Source organism: Macrosteles quadrilineatus, unplaced genomic scaffold (assembly GCF_028750875.1).
Source record: "Macrosteles quadrilineatus isolate MER2022 unplaced genomic scaffold, UCM_ALF_1.0 Scaffold_9__3_contigs__length_116548681, whole genome shotgun sequence".
In the NCBI taxonomy this organism is placed as follows: Eukaryota; Metazoa; Arthropoda; class Insecta; order Hemiptera; family Cicadellidae; genus Macrosteles; species Macrosteles quadrilineatus.
In genome coordinates this window covers 89,813,615-89,839,825 of record NW_026542602.1, presented here as the reverse complement: position 1 = coordinate 89,839,825, position 26,211 = coordinate 89,813,615, and the positions used below count along the sequence as shown (strand labels likewise).

The following is a 26,211-nucleotide window of genomic DNA, read 5'->3' as shown; positions in this document are numbered from 1 at the left end:
GCAAACTACAACAGTTTACTTATTCTCCATAAGAATAACATGGGAATTTTAAATTTTACAATTTTTTGGAATTTTCTCCGTAACCATTGGGCGCATAATAACGCTTCAATATACTAAATTATTTGTTTTTTTAAGCTCTACAAAATGGTTTGGAAAGAAATTGCTAAATTTTATATTTTTTGGGTCAAAAATGGGAAAAACCTATTTTTACCCCATAAACCCCCCCCCCGTAAACCCCCGTTCCCATGGTCCGATCATGCTGGATCGCAAACTCGTTCGAATAAACGTACGTTTACACGTTTGTACCAAATTTCATCAAAATCGGATCATTTTTGCTCGAGTTATCGTGCTGACGGACACACACACATATATATTTATATATAAATATATAAATATATATATATGAATTCGAACGGATGGTGTTTTTGGCCTCTAGGGACCGTTAGTCAAAACATAAGCTACTCCAACCTAACCATAGTTTTCTGAGGAGAGGGTTGGTGGATTACATTTACTTGTTCTTGCTAACTTATTATGTATGCTGTTACTTAATATTAATTTAAGTACAGAATTTCCTTTTTTTCAACAACCTTAAAGCTTTATACATTACAAAATGAACATAAAAATGTGGTTTATAATAGCTATAATGTCACCATACCTGTACAGAGACCAGCCCGCTGCAGATGCACAACTGGGAGCGCGGTGTGATATAGGAAGGTCGCTTGGCTGTGCGTTTGCCTGCGTTGAATATTCTAGAGATCCGATTGGTCTTCGTCAGTAATGCGGCGTACACGACAGTGAAACTAAATCCTGCCCAGAACCTTAGAGCAACGTGGATATAATTGTAGCCATTTGTTAGGAGTGATTTAAACACTCAGGTTGTAGAAAATGTTATTTACGTCCCTCAAAAAGTGTTACAATACTTCTAAACAACATAAAAATCCAGTACAATCATAATTAAATAAGACAGGCATTTCAAGTTTATAAATATATAATTGAGGAGATACCATCTTAAAACACAAATTACTCTATTTGAGTGTGATAATTAGAACTACTTGACCTGGAACTTAAAGCTAGTGGCCGATGAAGGATAAGTAACATTTCTCATCTCTCAGAGTAGTTTGATTCATTTTTCGTGTTCATATAGCCAATAATGTATTTACTAACATTGATTGAATCCTAAAATTATTGTCAATATAGTAAACTAAATGTGTGTCAGTTACACAACTTTTTTAAGGCGTGCATTTTGAAAATGCGCAGTGATAAGTTGAAATATAAAGTATTAAATACCTCTGAACTCCACAAACGATGTCAGAAGGTCGTAATACAAGGACGAATGTGATGAGATAACACATTAGTAAGCCTGTCAGTAGCACGTATGTAAGCTCTCTACCAGCAGCCTTCACCACGGGAGTGTCATTGTGAGAGACAAACACTCCAGCGACCAGTGACGTGGCCAACACACCTACCTGTGGTGAACGTAAATATTATACCACATATTAGGAGAGTCAGTAGCACGTAGGTCAGTTCTCTACCAGCAGCCTTTACCACGGGAGTGTCATTGTGAGAGACAAACACTCCAGCCACCAGCGACGTGGCCAACACACCTACCTGTGGTGAACATAAATATTGTACAACATATTAGGAGAGTCAGTAGCACGTATGTAAGCTCTCTACCAGCAGCCTTCACCACGGGAGTGTCATTGTGAGAGACAAACACTCCAGCGACCAGTGACGTGGCCAACACACCTACCTGTGGTGAACGTAAATATTATACAACATATTAGGAGAGTCAGTAGCACGTATGTAAGCTCTCTACCAGCAGCCTTCACCACGGGAGTGTCATTGTGAGAGACAAACACTCCAGCGACCAGTGACGTGGCCAACACACCTACCTGTGGTGAACGTAAATATTATACCACATATTAGGAGAGTCAGTAGCACGTAGGTCAGTTCTCTACCAGCAGCCTTTACCACGGGAGTGTCATTGTGAGAGACAAACACTCCAGCGACCAGTGACGTGGCCAACACACCTACCTGTGGTGAACATAAATATTATACAACATATTAGGAGAGTCAGTAGCACGTATGTAAGCTCTCTACCAGCAGCCTTCACCACGGGAGTGTCATTGTGAGAGACAAACACTCCAGCGACCAGTGACGTGGCCAACACACCTACCTGTGGTGAACGTAAATATTATACCACATATTAGGAGAGTCAGTAGCACGTAGGTCAGTTCTCTACCAGCAGCCTTTACCACGGGAGTGTCATTGTGAGAGACAAACACTCCAGCCACCAGCGACGTGGCCAACACACCTACCTGTGGTGAACATAAATATTGTACAACATATTAGGAGAGTCAGTAGCACGTATGTAAGCTCTCTACCAGCAGCCTTCACCACAGGAGTGTCATTGTGAGAGACAAACACTCCAGCGACCAGTGACGTGGCCAACACACCTACCTGTGGTGAACGTAAATATTATACCACATATTAGGAGAGTCAGTAGCACGTATGTAAGCTCTCTACCAGCAGCCTTCACTACGGGAGTGTCATTGTGAGAGACAAACACTCCAGCGACCAGTGACGTGGCCAACACACCTACCTGTGGTGAACGTATATATTATACCACATATTAGGAGAGTCAGTAGCACATATGTAAGCTCTCTACCAGCAGCCTTCACCACGGGAGTGTCATTGTGAGAGACAAACACTCCAGCGACCAGTGACGTGGCCAACACACCTACCTGTGGTGAACGTAAATATTATACAACATATTAGGAGAGTCAGTAGCACGTATGTAAGCTCTCTACCAGCAGCCTTCACCACGGGAGTGTCATTGTGAGAGACAAACACTCAAGCCACCAGTGACGTGGCCAACACACCTACCTGTGGTGAACGTAAATATTATACCACATATTAGGAGAGTCAGTAGCACGTATGTAAGCTCTCTACCAGCAGCCTTCACCACGGGAGTGTCATTGTGAGAGACAAACACTCCAGCGACCAGTGACGTGGCCAACACACCTACCTGTGGTGAACGTAAATATTATACCACATATTAGGAGAGTCAGTAGCACGTATGTAAGCTCTCTACCAGCAGCCTTCACTACGGGAGTGTCATTGTGAGAGACAAACACTCCAGCGACCAGTGACGTGGCCAACACACCTACCTGTGGTGAACGTAAATATTATACAACATATTAGGAGAGTCAGTAGCACGTATGTCAGTTATCTACCAGCAGCCTTCACTACGGGAGTGTCATTGTGAGAGACAAACACTCCAGCCACCAGTGACGTGGCCAACACACCTACCTGTGGTGAACGTAAATATTATACCACATATTAGGAGAGTCAGTAGCACGTATGTAAGCTCTCTACCAGCAGCCTTCACTACGGGAGTGTCATTGTGAGAGACAAACACTCCAGCGACCAGTGACGTGGCCAACACACCTACCTGTGGTGAACGTAAATATTATACCACATATTAGGAGAGTCAGTAGCACGTATGTAAGCTCTCTACCAGCAGCCTTCACTACGGGAGTGTCATTGTGAGAGACAAACACTCCAGCGACCAGTGACGTGGCCAACACACCTACCTGTGGTGAACGTAAATATTATACCACATATTAGGAGAGTCAGTAGCACGTATGTAAGCTCTCTACCAGCAGCCTTCACTACGGGAGTGTCATTGTGAGAGACAAACACTCCAGCGACCAGTGACGTGGCCAACACACCTACCTGTGGTGAACGTAAATATTATACAACATATTAGGAGAGTCAGTAGCACGTATGTAAGCTCTCTACCAGCAGCCTTTACCACGGGAGTGTCATTGTGAGAGACAAACACTCCAGCGACCAGTGACGTGGCCAACACACCTACCTGTGGTGAACGTAAATATTATACCACATATTAGGAGAGTCAGTAGCACGTATGTAAGCTCTCTACCAGCAGCCTTCACTACGGGAGTGTCATTGTGAGAGACAAACACTCCAGCGACCAGTGACGTGGCCAACACACCTACCTGTGGTGAACGTAAATATTATACCACATATTAGGAGAGTCAGTAGCACGTATGTAAGCTCTCTACCAGCAGCCTTCACCACGGGAGTGTCATTGTGAGAGACAAACACTCCAGCGACCAGTGACGTGGCCAACACACCTACCTGTGGTGAACGTAAATATTATACCACATATTAGGAGAGTCAGTAGCACGTATGTAAGCTCTCTACCAGCAGCCTTCACTACGGGAGTGTCATTGTGAGAGACAAACACTCCAGCGACCAGTGACGTGGCCAACACACCTACCTGTGGTGAACGTAAATATTATACCACATATTAGGAGAGTCAGTAGCACGTATGTAAGCTCTCTACCAGCAGCCTTCACCACGGGAGTGTCATTGTGAGAGACAAACACTCCAGCGACCAGTGACGTGGCCAACACACCTACCTGTGGTGAACGTAAATATTATACCACATATTAGGAGAGTCAGTAGCACGTAGGTCAGTTCTCTACCAGCAGCCTTCACCACGGGAGTGTCATTGTGAGAGACAAACACTCCAGCCACCAGTGACGTGGCCAACACACCTACCTGTGGTGAACATAAATATTGTACAACATATTAGGGGAGTCAGTAGCACGTATGTCAGTTCTCTACCAGCAGCCTTCACCACGGGAGTGTCATTGTGAGAGACAAACACTCAAGCCACCAGTGACGTGGCCAACATACCTACCTGTGGTGAACGTAAATATTATACAACATATTAGGAGAGTCAGTAGCACGTAGGTCAGTTCTCTACCAGCAGCCTTCACCACGGGAGTGTCATTGTGAGAGACAAACACTCCAGCCACCAGTGACGTGGCCAACACACCTACCTGTGGTGAACGTAAATATTATACAACATATTAGGAGAGTCAGTAGCACGTAGGTCAGTTCTCTACCAGCAGCCTTCACCACGGGAGTGTCATTGTGAGAGACAAACACTCCAGCCACCAGTGACGTGGCCAACACACCTACCTGTGGTGAACGTAAATATTATACAACATATTAGGAGAGTCAGTAGCACGTAGGTCAGTTCTCTACCAGCAGCCTTCACTACGGGAGTGTCATTGTGAGAGACAAACACTCCAGCCACCAGTGACGTGGCCAACACACCTACCTGTGGTGAACATAAATATTGTACAACATATTAGGGGAGTCAGTAGCACGTAGGTCAGTTCTCTACCAGCAGCCTTCACTACGGGAGTGTCATTGTGAGAGACAAACACTCCAGCCACCAGCGACGTGGCCAACACACCTACCTGTGGTGAACGTAAATGTTATACAACACATTAGGAGAGTCAGTAGCACGTATGTCAGTTATCTACCAGCAGCCTTCACTACGGGAGTGTCGTTGTGAGAGACAAACACTCCATCCAGCAACGACGTGGCCAACACACCTACCTGTGGTGAACGTAAATATTATACAACATATTAGAAGTGTCAGTAGTACGTAGGTCAGTTCTCTACCAGCAGCCTTCACCACGGGAGTGTCATTGTGAGAGACAAACACTCCAGCCACCAGCGACGTGGCCAACACACCTACCTGTGGTGAACGTAAATGTTATACAACACATTAGGAGAGTCAGTAGCACGTATGTCAGTTATCTACCAGCAGCCTTCACTACGGGAGTGTCGTTGTGAGAGACAAACACTCCATCCACCAACGACGTGGCCAACACACCTACCTGTGGTGAACGTAAATATTATACAACATATTAGAAGTGTCAGTAGTACGTAGGTCAGTTCTCTACCAGCAGCCTTCACCACGGGAGTGTCATTGTGAGAGACAAACACTCCAGCCACCAGCGACGTGGCCAACACACCTACCTGTGGTGAACGTAAATATTATACAACATATTAGGAGAGTCAGTAGCACGTAGGTCAGTTCTCTACCAGCAGCCTTCACCACGGGAGTGTCATTGTGAGAGACAAACACTCCAGCCACCAGTGACGTGGCCAACACACCTACCTGTGGTGAACGTAAATATTATACAACATATTAGGAGAGTCAGTAGCACGTAGGTCAGTTCTCTACCAGCAGCCTTCACTACGGGAGTGTCATTGTGAGAGACAAACACTCCAGCCACCAGTGACGTGGCCAACACACCTACCTGTGGTGAACATAAATATTGTACAACATATTAGGGGAGTCAGTAGCACGTAGGTCAGTTCTCTACCAGCAGCCTTCACTACGGGAGTGTCATTGTGAGAGACAAACACTCCAGCCACCAGCGACGTGGCCAACACACCTACCTGTGGTGAACGTAAATGTTATACAACACATTAGGAGAGTCAGTAGCACGTATGTCAGTTATCTACCAGCAGCCTTCACTACGGGAGTGTCGTTGTGAGAGACAAACACTCCATCCACCAACGACGTGGCCAACACACCTACCTGTGGTGAACGTAAATATTATACAACATATTAGAAGTGTCAGTAGTACGTAGGTCAGTTCTCTACCAGCAGCCTTCACCACGGGAGTGTCATTGTGAGAGACAAACACTCCAGCCACCAGCGACGTGGCCAACACACCTACCTGTGGTGAACGTAAATGTTATACAACACATTAGGAGAGTCAGTAGCACGTATGTCAGTTATCTACCAGCAGCCTTCACTACGGGAGTGTCGTTGTGAGAGACAAACACTCCATCCACCAACGACGTGGCCAACACACCTACCTGTGGTGAACGTAAATATTATACAACATATTAGAAGTGTCAGTAGTACGTAGGTCAGTTCTCTACCAGCAGCCTTCACCACGGGAGTGTCATTGTGAGAGACAAACACTCCAGCCACCAGCGACGTGGCCAACACACCTACCTGTGGTGAACGTAAATATTATACAACATATTAGGAGAGTCAGTAGCACGTAGGTCAGTTCTCTATCAGCATCCTTCACCACGGGAGTGTCATTGTGAGAGACAAACACTCCAGCCACCAACGACGTGGCCAACACACCTACCTGTGGTGAACGTAAATATTATACCACATATTAGGAGAGTCAGTAGCACGTAGGTCAGTTCTCTATCAGCAGCCTTCACCACGGGAGTGTCATTGTGAGAGACAAACACTCCAGCCACCAACGACGTGGCCAACACACCTACCTGTGGTGAACGTAAATATTATACCACATATTAGGAGAGTCAGTAGCACGTAGGTCAGTTCTCTATCAGCAGCCTTCACCACGGGAGTGTCATTGTGAGAGACAAACACTCCAGCCACCAACGACGTGGCCAACACACCTACCTGTGGTGAACATAAATATTGTACAACATATTAGGAGAGTCAGTAGCACGTAGGTCAGTTCTCTACCAGCAGCCTTCTCCACGGGAGTGTCATTGTGAGTGACAAACACTCCAGCCACCAGTGACGTGGCCAACACACCTACCTGTGGTGAACGTAAATATTGTACAACATATTAGGGGAGTCAGTAGCACGTATGTCAGTTCTCTACCAGCAGCCTTCACCACGGGAGTGTCATTGTGAGTGACAAACACTCCAGCTACCAGTGACGAGGCCAACACACCTACCTGTGGTGAACATAAATATTGTACAACATATTAGGGGAGTCAGTAGCACGTATGTCAGTTCTCTACCAGCAGCCTTCACCACGGGAGTGTCATTGTGAGAGACAAACACTCCAGCCACCAACGACGTGGCCAACACACCTACCTGTGGTGAACGTAAATATTATACCACATATTAGGAGAGTCAGTAGCACGTAGGTCAGTTCTCTATCAGCAGCCTTCACCACGGGAGTGTCATTGTGATAGACAAACACTCCAGCCACCAACGACGTGGCCAACACACCTACCTGGGGTGAACATAGATATAGTACAACATATTAGGAGAGTCAGTAGCACGTATGTCAGTTCTCTACCACTGTCAGTTCTCCACTGGATACAATGATCATATTATGTGTTAGTGATCGTGGAAGAATGGAAGATGTTAAAAACTTATGTTAAACTGATGCAGCAATAGCTGGACTCGGTGAAGATGTCTTTGTGATCACAGGAGTTGTCTCCCCAGTCGAGGAAGATGTTTTCGGAATCACCGCAATCATGTGTGGTAAACAAGATTTCATAGCTACCGTGGGAGATAATAATGATATCACCACGATCAAGGAAGGTGTTCGCGAATTCACCGCAATCATGGAGGGTTGTCTCTATTTACCAGTTACTGCGGGAGACGATATTGATGTTTCCACGATCTATGTTTCATTGAGAACCTAGCGTTGGCATACGTTTATGATCTCCTTCCGTTTATCCTACGAAAATTAAATTGCAAAATTGTAAGCTGAGTAATAAGTTGGATGTTCAAGAATTAAATATGTGTTGAAATTAAATTCGAAAGTCCAAACTGTAACATGAAGAGGGGATAAACAATTTAGCAGCTGGTGTGTTGAATGGATTTTATAGTTTAATTTCAAATAGGAAAATTATGATTTACTGTAGAGGTGGATAAAACTGTTAGAATAAATTAAATTTAAAATTTCGAACTAAAGTGGGAATCCTGCGTCTCCTTGTGTAATACGAGTATAAAATTTTACTATGGAACACTACTACAAGCCATAACATGTAAGTGACTTACCAAAGAGAAGGTCATCGCTCCGATCGCCCAAGCACTGCCAGCTCTCAGGTAGTCCTCGGGTATGTCCAGGCAGACCTGATGGTACATATCGGGCTTGGTACCTTCAGGACAAAGGAGACACTGCGTCTCGTCAGTCGGGTGGCGGATCTGGAGACAAACATATTGCCGTACCACTGTGTATGATATAAGACATTTCAATTAGAAGTATGGGAATGTATGGGAATGGGGCTATCAGACCAGAAGTGGCCTAATTAGGAGAAGGGATGATGGGTGAAATTGAGGGGGAGGGGGAAGTGACTAAACTATTGGATCGGTGACGTTGTTGAGCAGGGAGGGGGTGAATGGCATCTTTTATCGGTTTGGGTGATGATGTGGTTGGTTGACGTCAAAGGTACAAGGTTTTTGGTGTATTAAAAAAGGACTATCCAACTCCGGAAAAGTGTGTTCATTTCAAATTTCACTGCCATACCTCACCTCCTACGAGCACAGGGTGTACTATGTCCCTATGTCCGAAGCTATATGTTTAAACACAAATAACACTTTTGTATACTTAAATGTATTGGCATAGTGAAAATACTTATTTCTATCTTTTAATTAATTATAAAATTTCGCCACATAAAGGCCTGCACTATAGGTCCGCACTAGTTACTATCGTTTGGTTTTGTGAAGATCAACACACATAAGATAAGCTTAGCTATTTTGTCTGGTAAAATAACTAAAGCTAATCATTATTATCTTAAATAGTCTTACCATATGTCCTCTAATTGTAATTATCTTTGTCTGATATTAGGAGGAAGATAAGTTGATTACATTCCCGTGAAAACTCTTACATTGCATTCATTGTTCAATAGTTTTCCATAAAGACATCCTGCTATTGTAAAACTTGGAAAAACTGATACTGCCAACTGATTTGAAATATAACGAAACACTATTCGTTAAATCCATTTGACTAATAGATTTTACCTGGTATGTGGAACAGTTGAAGCAGTGCCAGCAACAGCTTTCTCCCTCCACGTATGTCTTGGCCTGGCCAACCTCACACGGGAGACTACACACACTCTCAGGGGGTGAGGGCTGCACTTCTGTGAGGGAAGGAAAATAAGGGTAAAGATTGTAAACATACAGTAATAGTCTTAACAAGCTGAAGTTCAAATTATATTTTTTCAGACGATGACAACAAATTGAGACACTAGTGAAGATTTATGAAGAATGTTCAATGAATAGGTGGGCAATTTATAATATGTCTAGTTCTTTGGCCAAGAATAGTATGAACAATTTTGTTTGTATGATCCCGTTATTCATGGAATTTTTACGTCTCTCCCTTTTACAAATGTATGGATCCTTGTGTTTTAACGTGCGAAATTTAACTGCGGCTTTATATAAAACCTAAGTTTATCAAATGTTTGCGAAATAATTTAGATTTTAGTTAGCTAATACATTGAAAACCAAATCTAAAAATCGATTTATCAGCTTTAAACCCTATAGTGAATTCTAATTCAAACCGTCCTTTACTAATGAAAACTTAGCGTTTTTCTGTTATGAATAACATTATAATAAATTTAACCATCACACTATCGTAATCATCATAATTAGAGCCAAAGAATATGTTTACTAAAATTGAGTCCACATATGGTCAAGCCTTTGACATAACACTATTCAAATCAATTGACACAACTTTAAGAAATTGCTACAGATCTTGTTTGGAGCTTCGAGGGTACAAATGCATTGGGACTACTTGAACACTACGAATCCTCTTAACGGTAACGGTTACTGCTGTGGAGAAACTGTTGCATTTATGTGCTGCAACTGTATAACTGGCAAGAGTGCCATTTCAAGTTTCATTAAATCCCGAATTGTCCTAATACATTAAATTTAAATTACAACCCCTAAAGTTATTGTTAAGTAAATACTATAATCGAATAGCTTCTGGACAAAAAAGCTGGTAATTTCCAAATATTGCATAAGCGTTGGAGGAGTATTTCCTACGTTATGTAAATATCCAAATAATCACAACAAAAACTTAAATCAAGTTAAAGCAAGTGTGTTGTGTAAAGCAAAATTAATAGGTTGCTGCAGATCTCTGGAGGGAGTTAAAAACACAAAACACCGAAACATTTTTATTATTTGAGTTATTAACGACCACCATTTTGAAACAACTTGATCAAACTTGACCATTGACAACCTGGGCCGAAATAATGTATTCAAGTACTTGTATGCCGAATTTAATTAAAATCGGCACATTTGCACACATTTGGGTGTTTTAACCAATTCATGGCGACCCAGCATCATCATACGGCCGCCATCTTGATGACGTCATTATGGACGACCGAGGTCCTTAAAAATTGGGGTCTGGGCGGTTTTACATTCTTTGGCTTATATATTATCACCACCCCAAGTTCCATGCTCCCCGCCAGAACTGAAATATTCTCCTGCTACCCATCCCCACTAAAGATGTCGCTTTCAATAATATCTTTGACATAACATGCATTGTCCTGTGTTAGATATTTCTATAAAATACAAGTGATCGCTACGTCTACGTTGAACTATATTTTAACTGCAACGGATCCTCTTACGGTTCCTTCATAATTCCGATGTTTTCTTCTGTTCAATTTTCCTCTTTTTGTTTTAACCCGTTCCACATCTGACAGAACACAACGAGACAAGTTTTACCTGTCATGTTGAGAGTCAGTTCTCCCTCCACATATTCTCCCACCAAGACCCAGCGGTAGACTCCGGGCTGTGTCTGCTTGAAGTGGATGATGTTGTACCTCGCTGGACCATCACCGTTGACGTCAAAGTGGAACTTGTCTCCTGACAGACCTGGGAAACCATGACAATTTACTCTTCATGTAGTAAATCTCAGTATACGCAAATAATGGAATACAAGAAAACTGTGAACGACTATTCGGTAGAATGTACTTATTGATCATAATAGCCAACACTACGTTGAAGAAAATCCGATACAAAAAGCCAGTTTGCTCGTTGGACTGTTCTCTATTCGCCTTTTATGCAAGAGTGTTTTAAAAGTTTTGGTAATAATGAAGGATTTCACGATAGTTCATAGGCGTAAGATAAACGTTTCCAAGTTGAGTTCGAACCCAAGTAACAAATAATATCCAAAACTTCATCACCTCACCACGGTTAACAAAAAACTACGATTCCAATTCATGTAGAACATACCTACAAAGTTGACAGTCCTGAGGTACTTCAACAGCTCCGGTCCTTTGGTTGGTGACATGTCGCCACACAGACCCGGACTGCGACACAGATCAGCGTGCATGTCGCCCAGTGCGACAGCCAGCGACATGACGGCGTCACTGACAAACTGCAGCTGGTTCTCAAACGCGGTGTTCTGAAGAGTGAGTCTGTCGTCAGCAGAGCAGAGTCTGGAGTAGCGAAGGTTGTACGGGGTAGTGGGACTGCCGGGGTAGCGGCACTGGAAGTGGTCCTCCCAGAACTCTGGGACATTTACACATATAAATACAGGGTGACAAAAAAGTCTGGAAACGGCTTGATATCTTTTTAACTAAATTCGTTAGAAAATTCAAACCTTTCACATCAACTTATATGTATGAAAACTACTTTTTGCAAGTATTACCATTTTTTTACCTTCACCAGGGGACAACCTGTAAGGAGTAGGTACATAATCTTTAATGTAAGCATAGGTTGATATGCACATCATTTTAAAGGTATGGTGAAGTGGAGTTTATTGCCGGAAACCGCGTCAAAAAAGGTTCATTCGTTACATAATGGCGGCATTTCAAAGTTCTTGCGGAATACACCTGCACAGGCCTTAGTAATGGTAAATACTCATAGTCAAAATTAGCCGGGAAATCTGAAACCCGTTTAAATTTGTTTTGAAGATTGAATAAACTTAGTCTATGGGCTAGTTGACTTTAAAATACAATTTCAGATCTCAAGATAATGTTTAATACGAGTATTTACCAATATTAAGGCCTGTAAAGGTATATTCCACAAGAACTTTGCAATGCCGCCATTTTGTAACGAATGAACCTTTTGAGATGCGGTTTCCGGCAATGAACTCCACTTGACCAGACCTTTAAAATGGTGTGCATATCAACCTATGCTTACATTAAAGATTTTGTACCTACTCCTTACAGGTTGTCCCCTGGTGGAGGTAAAAACATGGAAATGCTTGGAAAAAGTAGTTTTTATACATGTAAGTTGATGTTAAAAGTTTGACTTTTCTAACGGATTTAGTTAAAAAGATATTAAGCCGTTTCCAGACTTTTTTGTCACCCTGTATATTTAAGTTTAAATTATTCGTCGAGTTATGGAAAATCAGTATTGATTGGAATGGACTTTAAAAAATTGCCTGATGATCGGGGTATCTCGTTAGGATATGCAATATAACCATAGCTCTCACTCTATTAGAATGTTTGTCGTCACGGCTAAGAATATGTTAAAATAAGGATGAATGGAAGATGTCCATGGGATGATAGCTGCACCGTATAGTTTTGTTACCATATTAAGTAGCTCAGTTCAATTCTGAGAAATGTGTTTTCTGTTACTAATCCATAATATCTAGCAGTAGTTTGGTATGAACTTTCCACAAAGACCATCTCGAACAAAGCAATATATTTTGTCTAGAAATAGTTTTAATAGCAGGTAACATCACTATCTCACAACGTGGTATCGCGATCTAACATAGGCTGAACTTACAGGGTTAATAAACGATCAAGGATAGCTGAAACTAGTTCCTGACTGTTGAAGAAGAATCTTTTAATTACAATCCAACATGTTGCATGAACTTTCTAAATATAAGTTTGCATAAGCCAACCTCCAACGAAACGTGTCATTCTAAACTATTGTCTGAAAGTTCCCAAGTTGGTGGTTAAACAAGTACCAACCTACAAACCAAGGGTTCCTCTTGTTGTTCTCCACCGTCAGGTTGAGGAAGTATGTGTCAAATCCTAGGACAGGGTTGGCCTGAGGTTGTACACTGAGAGTTCCCTCAACCTCAGCCTCACTCCCCTCGGAGACCAAGGACCTCGCTGACCATCCGTCGCTGCCAATCCAGGTGAAGTCTCCCGTGGCGTTACAGCGACGAACCGCTCTCATGAGACCAGCCACCTCCTGGTCCGAGGCGAATACTATGACTCCTGTAGGCAAAAGGAGACACAAAAAATATATATATATTTAATTTCACGCCTCAAGTATTATAAAATAGTATACAGGTCTTTTCAAACTAGGCAAATAAGCTCATTTGATTGACCCATAGCTTAACATGAATAATAGCTATAGATGGGATAGGCTATCATTAGAAAAGATGATTCACTTAAAAGAATATCTTGATGTCAAAGAACATCAGGTTCACCTTAAATTTTACAAAACAGGATTTCAATGTTAAAACATTACATGCTGTAGCCAATACTTTCATATGTCTCTAGGAAAAAAAACTATTTTCAAAACACTCAGTTGCAACCATTTAGGCTTGTTTTGAAAAGTATCTTTCAGTAGGTGTCTAAGTATCTTGTAGATGTCTAATGCAATGAATTAAAAAACTGAGTTTTAGTTATATCTCTGTCTCCAAAACATCAATTGACCTTGTCATTGTTCAGCTTTGGCGATACTCACCTCTTGCTCTAGGCTTTGTCTGCAGCCTCAACACAACGTTGTCATAGGCGATGTCTTCGGCCACTCCAGAGTCTTTGGCGAGCTTTTCCTTGACGGCGATGCAGATATTGGACTTTGCCAGCAGCTGTTCTAACTCTTCAAATGCCTATACAAAAAAATAGTTATTTCTGTTCAAATTAAATACATGTAGGGACACAAGTCTCTAAAAAGCTCAAATGTAAAACAAATTATTGTTATATTTAAACAAACTAAGAATGAAATGATTCTTAATGCAAGGCATTTTATATGAAAGATATTTTTGTTATTTCTCATTTTCTGATAGATTTTGACATAATCTATTTTTACCGACCCCCTCAGATCAAGACCTTTAATTCGAGCCCCCTTCCATCATCCTGCTAGTTGTTACGCTCTTACAATGTTAATTAAAAACCGCTTACAGAATTCATAATATAGATAGATCTTGTTCAAAGGTCTATTGCGGACATTTTCCATCACGATGGTAAAAAAACAATACACAACATTTCGGGATCTGGAATCTGATCCCGTCCTCAGTTGAAAAAAACAGGTTCACACTACACCTTTTATAGACTATTGTGTTTTGTGATTGGTTATTATTTGCATGTTGTATCATGACTGAACTGCTATACAGTGTATACTTTTTTACTGCTACCCTCTTCCAATTTCAAAACTTTCCATACTTGTATTCCAACTTAGGTTGGGCGTTTGTGTATTGTTAGTTGTAATGTGTTAGTTAAGTTTTTTGACCTGAGGACGGGATCAGATTCCAGATCCCGAAACGTTGTGTATTGTTTTTTTACCATCGTGGTGGAAAATGTCCGCAATAAACCTTTGAACAACATTAACTCACCCTCACCAACAATGAATTTCAAACAAAGATAAATTTTATTTTAAGTTTAGTAGATGGTAATTATTTAATACAGTTTCTGTGATCAGTCTGGTAGATTGAAAGATGTACATTTTGCAATTGAATTATCTAAAGAAAACTCTACTTATTTGAACTAGAACTTATTAAATGAAAAGGGACTCTCTGCAATGGCAAAATGTACTTTTTAAAGTTATTGTGTAATCTAGACTGGAACTTGGAACTGAAAACCTAATATGTTTGCCCTAGTTTTGTTGCTAAAAGTTCATACACTACGAATTAAAAATATACATTGTATATGTTTCTCACTGTCAAAATGATAAAAAACACAAACTTTTGGTGCAGTGTATAGGTTAATAAAAACACAAACTAAAATAATAGATGGTATGTCTATTTTTTTAGATAAATTAAAATGCACCTACGCTTATAGTAAGTAATTGTAAATTATATAGGTTATACCAGTTAACGTGATGTAATTTCAACACAGAAATCTGTTGAAGACTTTGAAGAATGGTATTTATGGTGAAATTAAGCACTATGAATGAAGTCTCATGATGAATTCAGTTTTCATAACTCAAGATTTTTATTGATGGTACCTTGTATAATTAAAAATCATTTTGCGGTGTCTCAAATTAAAGATCATTGTTAATCTCTGCTAAAAGTTATTTTGACAGTTTAGCCTGAAATGTGGTTTGTCTGTCTACTTTATATGTAAAAGGATTAAAACCAACGAGTACTAGTACGAGTCTTAAAAAATAATTTCAGGTTATCTTTCTTATTAGTATATTATATACAGCGTGATTGGTACTCAGTGTGACAAACAATTTTTGGTGTAAGTACAAAGTAAATGAAGTGTGATGATGCATATAAAAGGTTCCAAGTCCAAAATTTAGCTTCCCAAAAAATTAGTTTATGCTTTTCAAAAATAACTATGTTTTTAAACTTAATACAGCAATTTCTCAATTACCTGTATATGGATTTGAGTAGATAATGTCGTTTTCGTGTTCTTCATTAAATTTTGAATAAGAATAATAGAAAATGACGGGGGATCAGTTGTAAAAACCCCATTGTAAATAGATTCAAAGATAAAAATTAAGTTGTTTGATAAAAAAAAAAAAAAAAACATTGGTCTATTGAATTTTTTCACACCCTGTATATAAGAAAGTGTCCGAATATGTTAAAAACTGCGCCATTTTACTAGATTTCCAACCATATGCTACCCTATTGAGGATTAGATATTCTTTTGTTTGTTTTAGTTGTTTGAATACCAGAAAACAGGGAATTTTTTTACTGTTTTTACTGTTTCAGCTGAAAAATACAACTTTTGCTTAATACATGCTGACTTTCTTTGTTTTAATTGTTAAAGACACCATGTTTTCTGGTATTCAAACCACTAAAACAAACAAAAGAATATCTAATCCTCAATAGTGTAGAACATGGTTGGAAATCTAATAAAATGGCACAGTTTTTAACATATTTGGACACTTTCATGTATACAGAGTGTGAACAAATGCAATAGACCAATCTATTGCATTTGTTAAATATATATTTTTTTGTATATACTTTTTAAATGTTTATCAAACGTCTTAATTTTTTATCTTTGAATCTATTTACAATGGAGTTTTTACAAACGATCCCCCGTCATTTTCTATTATTCGTATTCCAAATTTAAAGTAGAACACGGAAATGACATTATCTAATCAAATCCATTTACAGGTAATTGAGAAATAGCTGTATTAAGTTTGAAAACATAGTTATTTTTGAAAAACATAAAATAATTCTTTGGGAAGTTAATTTTTTGACTTGGGACCTTTTATATGCATCATCCCACTGCATTTACTTTGTACTTACACAAAAAACAATTGTGTCACATTGAGTACCAATCAACCTGTATATAAAATCCAATGTATGTTTGTCATTTGTTGTTTGTCGTTTGTTTGTCTTTTATACGATACCAAACCGGCCAACCGATCGTAACGAAACTTTGGGAACTTGTTCTATGCACCCCCGAGAGGGTTTGTGTGGAATTAAATTTTGGAAAACTCCTCAGGGTTATGCCCCACTGGCCTTTAAAGATCCCATGTTATTCTTATGGAGAAAAGATTTGTTTGCATTTAAACGGATGGATATTTATTTGGTTGGAATGAAAATAGTTGTATTAGTTTGTGGCTTAGAAATTTTTGTTTTACTACATAACACTTTTTGTAATCACCTAATGAATTTAAAAATCATGATATTTACACTAATTTTGTTGTGGTTTTTAAGATCAGTGTTTCTCTACAACTAAATATTATCTAATGTGTCAATAGTATCAATGTCAAAGAAATGGTTATTTGTAATCGAGTTTTATCTGATAATGATTCAACGGATGGCACCTACCTTCTTCACTTATGATTGTCAGTAAATTTATGATTATTTATAATAGATGCTCAAGATAGAAGATACGAAGTTCTCTATACGTTTAATCACGTCCATCCATACAGGCTTACAATGTCACAATCATGCAATTGCAGATGAGTATGTTGTTTTTTTGTTTTTGGTTGGTAATTGTGGTAGAAGTGAGTTAATGCTCTTTATGCTTTTTTCTTAGTGAAATGTACGCATAATATCGAGTTTTAATAATTCCAACTGGAGATTTCAGAAAAGTAAATTTTATGTGTTTACAAATTTGGTGAAAACATCATAGACACTGTAGACCTGCAACTGTTTAGAGCCTTTGAGGGTTATAAGAACCACAATTAAACATTGTGCAATGTGTTTATGTTACTTTGTGTTATTTTAAGATGAATAATACTTTTCAATAAAGTTATGGGAGAACTAACTGAACTACATATTGGAAAACTTAGGTTTAAGCGTGTATCAACCTAAGTGAATGGATATACAGTGGGGATATTTTTCTGGCCAAGTAACATTAAGTAGGTGGTTTAGGAATGAAGCTCCTGGTGGAAGTTTATAATTTTTTTAAATGAAGAAGTTCTACCTTAGTCCTTAGGCCTACTTTATTTTAATATTTTTAAGTTTTAATGTTGTGTAAAATAATTGAGCATAAGTTAGACCTCTGCATTTTAAATTCTAACACATGCAACATTTTTATATTAAAAGCCGTGCCTAATTCAGTACAAAGTATAAACTGTGAAATGTACTACTAAGCTCCAATTAATGCAGTTTCTACTATTTAGTAAAGGAAAAATTAAGAACAATATGGAAGATTGTTGATGTACAAATTTGGTTATTTTTTATTATAACAATGTCATTTTTTCTATATCTTTAAGAGGTGATTTTACAGGTGTTGTAATATAATATACTGTCATAAAAAATTCAAACGCTGACAGTCTGTTATTGTTAGAACCCTCTAACGATTTACCTTGATGCCGTAGTTGGACTCCTCATAGATGATGGACACATAGTTCCAGTCCATCCTCTTGACAATCTCCACCATAGCCTTGGCCTGATGATGGTCCGAGGGGATGGTCCTAGTGAAATACTCGAACCTCTGTTTGTTGCTCAGCTCCGGGGAGGTAGACCAGAAGGACACCTAGAGAAACCAGTTGAAGAATATGCTATATACTATAAGAAGAATATACTATGAATATCAGTACACAACTTTAAGCAGGCAACTTACTTAAATAAGTTGTACGAAACATTTGGACATTGAAATGTGTTTATTTCTTTTTATACCAACAAAACTTTAGTTTCCCATCGAATTAAACAATTTTAACTTTTCCGTTATCTTCATACGAATTTAAAACTATTTTAATCAATCAACCATAACAGCTTAAATGTTTGTACACGATTGATCAGCTTCTTTTTTACTTTTAATCCTCTAAATCTACGTAAAGCATTTAAACAAACAGTACAGTATTAACTTTTTGAAAATTAAACTGTTTTATTTTAATTCAATTACAATTTGCTTAAAATAAAAATTTATTATATGGTTAGTAATGGGAACGGATTTTAAAATGTAAGGTGTCGTTAGTTTTCTATTGAATTAAACAAATAAGAAATTGATTAACAATTAAATGTTGTCTCAATTAATCATTAATCACTTCAAGTAATTATTAGTATTATTAGTAGAGAACTTTAATGATTAACATGAAATATAAAATAAAACTACTTCCAAAACCATGAGTTGAATGTTACTTAACATTTTATGATTATATAGTTATTGTATTCAGATATCGTTTCACAACCCATGAAGAATTTATACCTAAACTTTACTCATATGTAAGATGGTAAACATGTAAATTGGGCTAATCGATTTTTGATTCGCTCTCCATCAGACACCTTCAAAACAAGATAAGTTTGCGATGACATCTATACTGAAATGATATAGGCCATCTTCAGTTCCTTTAGAGTCTTTGGAGCCTATACATTCTAACTCATAAGACAATTAAAAAACTATAAAGCAAATTTATAATCACACAGTGCCCTAGGTATTAAAATCACACATACTTTGGTGTTTAAAAAAATATTTTAAGATAGTAAATAGCTCTTCACTGGCTGTTTGAAATTAACGGAATTACCAATTGCTCTTATGGCGGACAAATCCAAGATGATTGCTAACTTCCATTGACTTCCTTGGAAAAGAATTAAAAACTACAAAGAGCATTTCTAATCCCACAGTGCCCTAGATATTCAAATTATAATCACTTTGGTCTTTGACAAATATTTTTAGGTGATAAATAACCCTTTAGCAGCTGTTTTAAATTATCAAACATGGACGCTAGCCTCCAAGGACTCTGAGAAAGAAATGTACTAGAAGAGAATCTTTCTTTTGGAATCAAAATAAAATTGCTCATTAATTAACCTAATTATTTACTTTTATTAGAAATAACCTTTTTACTAATTCAAATACAAAAGAAAGCAAAAACCAAGACATTCATCATTGTAATGATAACATAGTTTAATTAACTACTTTTTATCTTATTAAAGTAACCAAAATAGTAATTAATCTTTTAAAATAACGATTAAAACACGATACAAATTAAAAAGATTGTTTGCAAAACTCTCGGGTAAACCTCGTTAACAATTTAATTACAGATAAGAGACTTATAAAGTGAAGTACTTTGTTCTCTTTGGCTTTTACAAAAGTTTGAGATGTTCTCCATTAAGCTTCATGTTTCTAACATAGTTAACCCAGGTAACTTTTTGTGCGATACCTCAGTGAATGCAGCTAATACACCATTGTGAAGAACCAAAATACTCGAAACTGAGTTTAAATTGGTTGTCAACCAGCAACCTTAATCAAAGTTGAACTACATTGTTCAAGATTAGTTAGCTTGTTTATTGCATCATAAGTAGCATACTGTAAATTTATGGTGACCACACTACTAATAGCAATATGTTAAATTTCTTATGCTTTTTCCGAACGAAAAAGATCACATAGTTCTTAACCTTAAACTTTATAATGTACATTCAAAATACAATAAACCATATAAACTCTGCTGTATCCATACATACAAATTTTAAAAAAGTAGTTAAATTACTTATTGTAACGTTACTTAGTTGAACAATAAGTAAATTCTTTGTATTAGTATATATCTTTTAAGAACTTTTTATTAAAAGACTAAGCCAAATGTAGCTGAAGGCTGCATTTTAACGTTAAAATTTACAATTTACCGTAACGTGCAAAGCAAGGGTCTGGTTGTATTGAAATAGTTTCAAATTTCTCCATTCTTCTTTCTACTATTGACTATTGGATACTGAAGTCTATTGGACTGTATTAATAGTCAAAGGTTTTACTTAGTTAGCTCGGTCATTAATTCTTTTTAGGAACAAATAAACCATGTTCATGTATACAAAAATTATGACAATAAGTTGCTCTTCTGGTTTTGCATAGTTATAAATTCGCTCTTTATGAAAAAAATCTATTATACGAGTATAGCAGTACACTTCATGTAATAGTGCCTCCATTTAACTAAATTATTAGCCATTCTAAAACTAACTACAATATGTAATTCAAAAACATAGTTTCTGTTAGTGTATTTAATGATGGACTTGTTAACCACGCACCATTTATTTTACCTAGGGGACATGTTTCAAGCATGTTTTATGGAATGACCTAGATGGAAACAATGTGGGACTGACACAACTAAGTCCTAACATATATTGGTCAACCAGATGACACCCTTATCGTATGACTTTATAATTGAATGGTGTTTATTGCATCCTACATCTAACTTCAGGTAAAATAGCTTTGAACAAAGCACCAGATACACGTCGGACATGACAACCCTCCACTATTAAATACAGGAGCTAATCTTTATCTCAATTTATGCATGGTTTGCTGCGTGAGTTTGCATTTTGTAATTAATTATTTGGAATGATTTGATTTATTTATTTTAGCAGTTAAGTTATTTAATGTATGAGACAAAGCCTATTGTACATTTTGTATTGAATGGTGAATAAAGCTTTTGAATCTTTTGAATCCACTCTACATATTTGCGAAGCATCACCCCAGCAATGGTATCTCGAGTGACAAGTCCCTCTGGGTTCTTTGGCCATTCTTCTAGAAAGTTTCCGCACTCTAAGGATCGCTAAATATCATAACCTTCGCCCAGGCAGAAAATACACCAGCACGACTGCACTTATTGCCTCTGGTAATGGTATTTTCTAAAGTACTCGTGATGAGCTTAATAAACTTAGTTAGAAGTCAAGCTCCTCGTGGCCCCCACAGATTGCGGACGAGATGAAAGGTCAACGATATGACGTAGCCATGCTAGCACACTAATACTAAACTTTGCTTATGGAACCTGTAATATCAGCTTAAAAGAAAACACGATGCGTTTTATGTGATTACTGTATAATGATTTATCACTACCCAATTCATTCAATGTATTTTACAAAATTTGTTATTGGTAGTGCTTATAATTTGGACTAATCAAACTTGGTTCAGGTTTGTACCTTTACTTACTAACTTATTTAGCTAAGTTAAGCCTAGATTAAATATACTTATAGAAAGACAAATGATTAAGCTGAAGGATTTCTTTACAGTACAAATTTAATTTATTTATTTGTTTACGGTTACACCATTTTTCAGAGTTGACATGCTGATATTAATACAAATACAATATTGAAACATTTTAAGTTAATTAACAAAAAGTAATAACGAATGCAAGTGAAATGTTGAATGATATGAAATGAGCATAACCAATGAACTAATGAACCAATAAACTAATAACTAATGAGCTAAAGAACTAAGAATGGGATATTACAATGAATGGAGTTTGATATTTAAATGAACAAATACAGGGTCGCCATCTTTGGTTTAGCCTAGCTCAGTAAAACAGAAATGAGTTTACAATAAGATATAAGTTTAATTACATAAATCTTCTCAGGGAGAGGAACTAGGCTGGCTAAAAAGATCTTCAAATATTTTAATTTATAAAATATAATATGTCAATTATTATGAAAAATGGGATAATTAATTGATATTGCCCTTAGGCTTGGATAGGTAGTTTAAATAGTCCAACAATGAATAAAATAGGTGAAAAATTAATCAAGGTTGAATTTAGTTATCTTGTTCAAATAGTTTTCCTAGAATTATTCTTGTTGAAAATAAAGTACTTTTTGAGTTCAAATAATTAGGTTCGATCAGATAGTAAATAAAATAGGTCTGTATTAAGTTAAATTTCTTGAAGTTAGGCTAAGCCTTATAGTCACAAAATGGAGAGTTCTCACCAGATTGATTCTTCAGTAACAGAGTCCAATTAATATAAATCTTGAGGTGGCAGTACAAATTTAAAATAGAAAAATAAAAGATATATAAAGACTAAACTGTTCTTCTGTTGTAAGTGTTAAGTTAAATAATTTTCATCACTTTGACTTTTTAAATGTTAGGGATTATACCCGAAGCTGCCATGTAGAAGGAATTTTTTTTAATTTCATACAGGATGTTCAAAGTTCATTGTTGAAGCCAGCTGTCTTATTTCTTCATCACTTGCACATGCACCAATAAAATTAGGCTTTTGGATAATAATTCAATGTTGGGGTTTTATAAATAATTTATACTATATTAATCATTTTGGATAAAAGTGTTATTGCAACTATGGACTTAATTACAGGTTACAGGTTTTTATTAACAATAATATTTGTTGAATATATATAATATATTTTAAAATGTGATGATGGTTTCTTAGGGGGGATTAAAGGATAATATAATTTAAATTTGCTATACATTTTCTGACAATTTAATTCGATAGGCTAAATGACAAATTTTGGTACAATAAAAAAGTAGAATTATATAACTAAAAGAATTAATGTAGTGAATAGGCTATAAATGACATGTAACATTGCAAGCTGATTCTCTTACCTGTGGTATCTTGAAGAGTCTCAGCAGGTTTGCCACCTGTATAGACGTGACACTGGAAGCTGCTCCAACTACTCCAGAGATCACCTTCCTCACTTGCGTTTTGTTACAGAGGTATTCGGTGTCATCAATGTTGCTTATTGACCCTGTATAACATAAATTGTAGCCTTTGCAAAATAAATATTTTTACGTCTTAAGCTATGCTTTTTTTTAGATAATTGAATTGTATTCATTATCAATCGACTATTTGTTTATTGAATTTAGATGGGGACGTCACCTTGGTAAGTATTTCAACCCAAATATTAATGAGTGTAGAAAATATAATGAGTGTAGAACCATAGACAAATATTTGTCTATGGTAGAGTGGTGGGAGAGCTGTGTTGCTTTGTTACTGACTAAGATCACCTGTTTAATCAGTCAAGATCATTTATTTAAGCCCAATCATTAGGGACAGCTGGCTCCAGTTTCGAACTATCAACAAGCTATTACATAGTTTAAATCGTTGTAAAGGAATGGTAAGTATTATGCGTTGTATATGTCAGTGGTACTGATAGTGAGCCATTGACTAAACCTTAAAATAAAGGAGATGGTTTACCTAAAACTACTTGCTAATCTTCAAAAGAATTATTTAATATATTATTTTTTATTTCAAAGCATAGACCCAACCGTGTATCCTTTTGGAACCCCTACTTATAATTTGATATGGTCATGTTCATCTTGAAAAAATCCTCCTATTCTTCAAAAGGTTGAATCATATGAACCCTATGATTAACATGAAATTAATTGATCTTGAAAGTAATAATGTTGAAGATTCCTTACACTTTTTACAAACTGGTGCAACGCATGGCAAGGTCCATTTTAGATTGATTTGATTAAATATTAAATATTTAACCCGTCTCTTATGTCCATCTCAACAGGTTGCGTATTTTTTCAATGAAAATACAAGATCAAGTGAAAATGCACCAAGTCATACACTACTTGCCTCTGATAAAATCCACGGCCATCTCAAGCCCGTAAGTGTCTTTGTCACAGTCGTCCAGAATATGAGCACCGAGCGTGAAGGGCAGAAGTTTGCGGTTGTTTATTACATCCAGAGTAAATAGCATCGTCTCCAGAGCCTGTAAATAACTCGGTTTATCATAATATCCACGTTTATTTATTCACCATATAACCATTTTACAATGTATACTATTTTTTTATGCTCAAGCCTTTTTCTCAAACAATAAATATAAATATTAAATTAATACACTATACCAGTTGGCTGGCTGGTTACTGGCTAGGTTACCTGCCTCTAGTGAATTTCAAGTTCCCTGAGGCAGGTAACTTGCCCACCAACTTGCTTCCTGTAAACACGGCTTAAGCAGCACTGTAGAATTCAAAGTGGCAGATGAAAATAAAATATATTATTTGTGAGCATACTTACCAAATATAATTGGTTATTTTCAAATTTCGTGCTTTTCAAACGTAACATATGTACTGCATTTACCTGTATCCCACCCTGAGGCATGACTGGACCGCAGGTCTCTGTATCTGACCTCTCATGGACCATCATGAGGCCTCCCAACACCAAGTCCCCAGGAACCTCTGACACACGACGTACCGGCCACAGGGGTTTGGTTGATGCCGCAACAGATTTAACTCCATCTAGAGATTCTGGACCTCTTGGAGCTGAAGATTCTCCTAGTGACGTGTACCTTGCTGATCGTGTTACAGCTGTAGATCTTTTGGCCATTTTTCTTGGAACTAAATACTTTTTTAGAGACAATGGGATTTCTTGAGCTAAAGCTTCCACTTTACTTTTGACATATCTTAAATCAATCCAATTTTTATCTACATACCGTTTGTACCTCAGATGCTGCTTCATTCTACTGACTGATTTTAATTTCGCTTGTGACGATCCTTGAATCATAAGATATTTTCTTTTCTCTTCCTCTGATCTACTCTGTTTCGCTATTCGGTGGTCCTTGACAAAGTATGGTTTGTATTTTTTAATCTGTATTTTTGGCGGTAACGTTTGAAGGTAAGAGGAAGTTACGTCAAGATACAACTTTTTAGGTTTATGAGAGGATGGCGACTGTCATTTTTCATAATGCTTGAGAGTAATCTCATTATTGTTTGGCTTTGCAATCTGTGCTTCCACATCAGAATTCTTACCCACTTTTTCATTTAACATTGTCAGGTTAACGATTATGAAATCTTCCCGAACAAAAATTTCATTTTCTAAAATCTCCTTTTCATTCTTTTGGATTTCCTTCGTACTAAAGGTATTTAGGCTGCAAGCAACGAACACAATAATCCATGGAATCATTGCAAACTCTTAGATTGTCTTGACGATTCTGGAACAGAGACATAATTAATTAATTAATGTGATATAAACAGTGTTCTCCTGTACATATAAACTAGTGATCGATGTATGGCGAAGGGGTGTGTTTATTATTCAGAGTCAGCGATGCTGGAACTACGTAACGTCGGGGACTGTTCAAAGATGCAGAGGCTACGTAGGTATTCCATCTAAGCGAGAGTTTAGCCTCCAGCCGCTACGTGGTTTTGAATTTCACCAACCCTAAAGTTAATTCAAATCCTCTGTATTCAATATATTAGTCTTTGTTCATTATTGTACCAAAACATAAACAAACCTTTTAATAACTATACTATTATAAGGAAGAGGTAGTGTCTGTCTGTATGTGTGTTTGTGTGTTTGTATGAGCTAAACTCAAAACTACGGAACCGACTGGGCTCAAATTATTGGAAAACTTTTATAGCTTTTATAGCTACAGCTACGAGGATACA

At 37.5% G+C, this 26,211-nt stretch overlaps 1 protein-coding gene across 1 annotated transcript in view; it reads right to left on the bottom strand.

Annotated features, from left to right (window-relative positions):
• LOC129002680 (metabotropic glutamate receptor 2-like) overlaps positions 1-25,212 on the bottom strand; it is a 30,062-nt gene extending 4,850 nt beyond the window's left edge. Inside the window, exons 1-12 of the mRNA XM_054430667.1 lie at positions 24,908-25,212; positions 24,404-24,539; positions 23,425-23,567; positions 18,478-18,648; positions 14,231-14,375; positions 13,504-13,755; positions 11,813-12,091; positions 11,303-11,452; positions 9,596-9,714; positions 8,633-8,779; positions 1,288-1,466; positions 656-818 (exon numbers count right to left, since the gene is read on the bottom strand). Coding sequence (XP_054286642.1) covers positions 656-818; positions 1,288-1,466; positions 8,633-8,779; positions 9,596-9,714; positions 11,303-11,452; positions 11,813-12,091; positions 13,504-13,755; positions 14,231-14,375; positions 18,478-18,648; positions 23,425-23,567; positions 24,404-24,539; positions 24,908-25,153 — 2,130 coding nt within the window. The 5' untranslated portion in view covers positions 25,154-25,212. The remainder of the gene's footprint in view (positions 1-655; positions 819-1,287; positions 1,467-8,632; positions 8,780-9,595; positions 9,715-11,302; positions 11,453-11,812; positions 12,092-13,503; positions 13,756-14,230; positions 14,376-18,477; positions 18,649-23,424; positions 23,568-24,403; positions 24,540-24,907) is intronic.
• Positions 25,213-26,211: the final 999 nt, after the last annotated feature.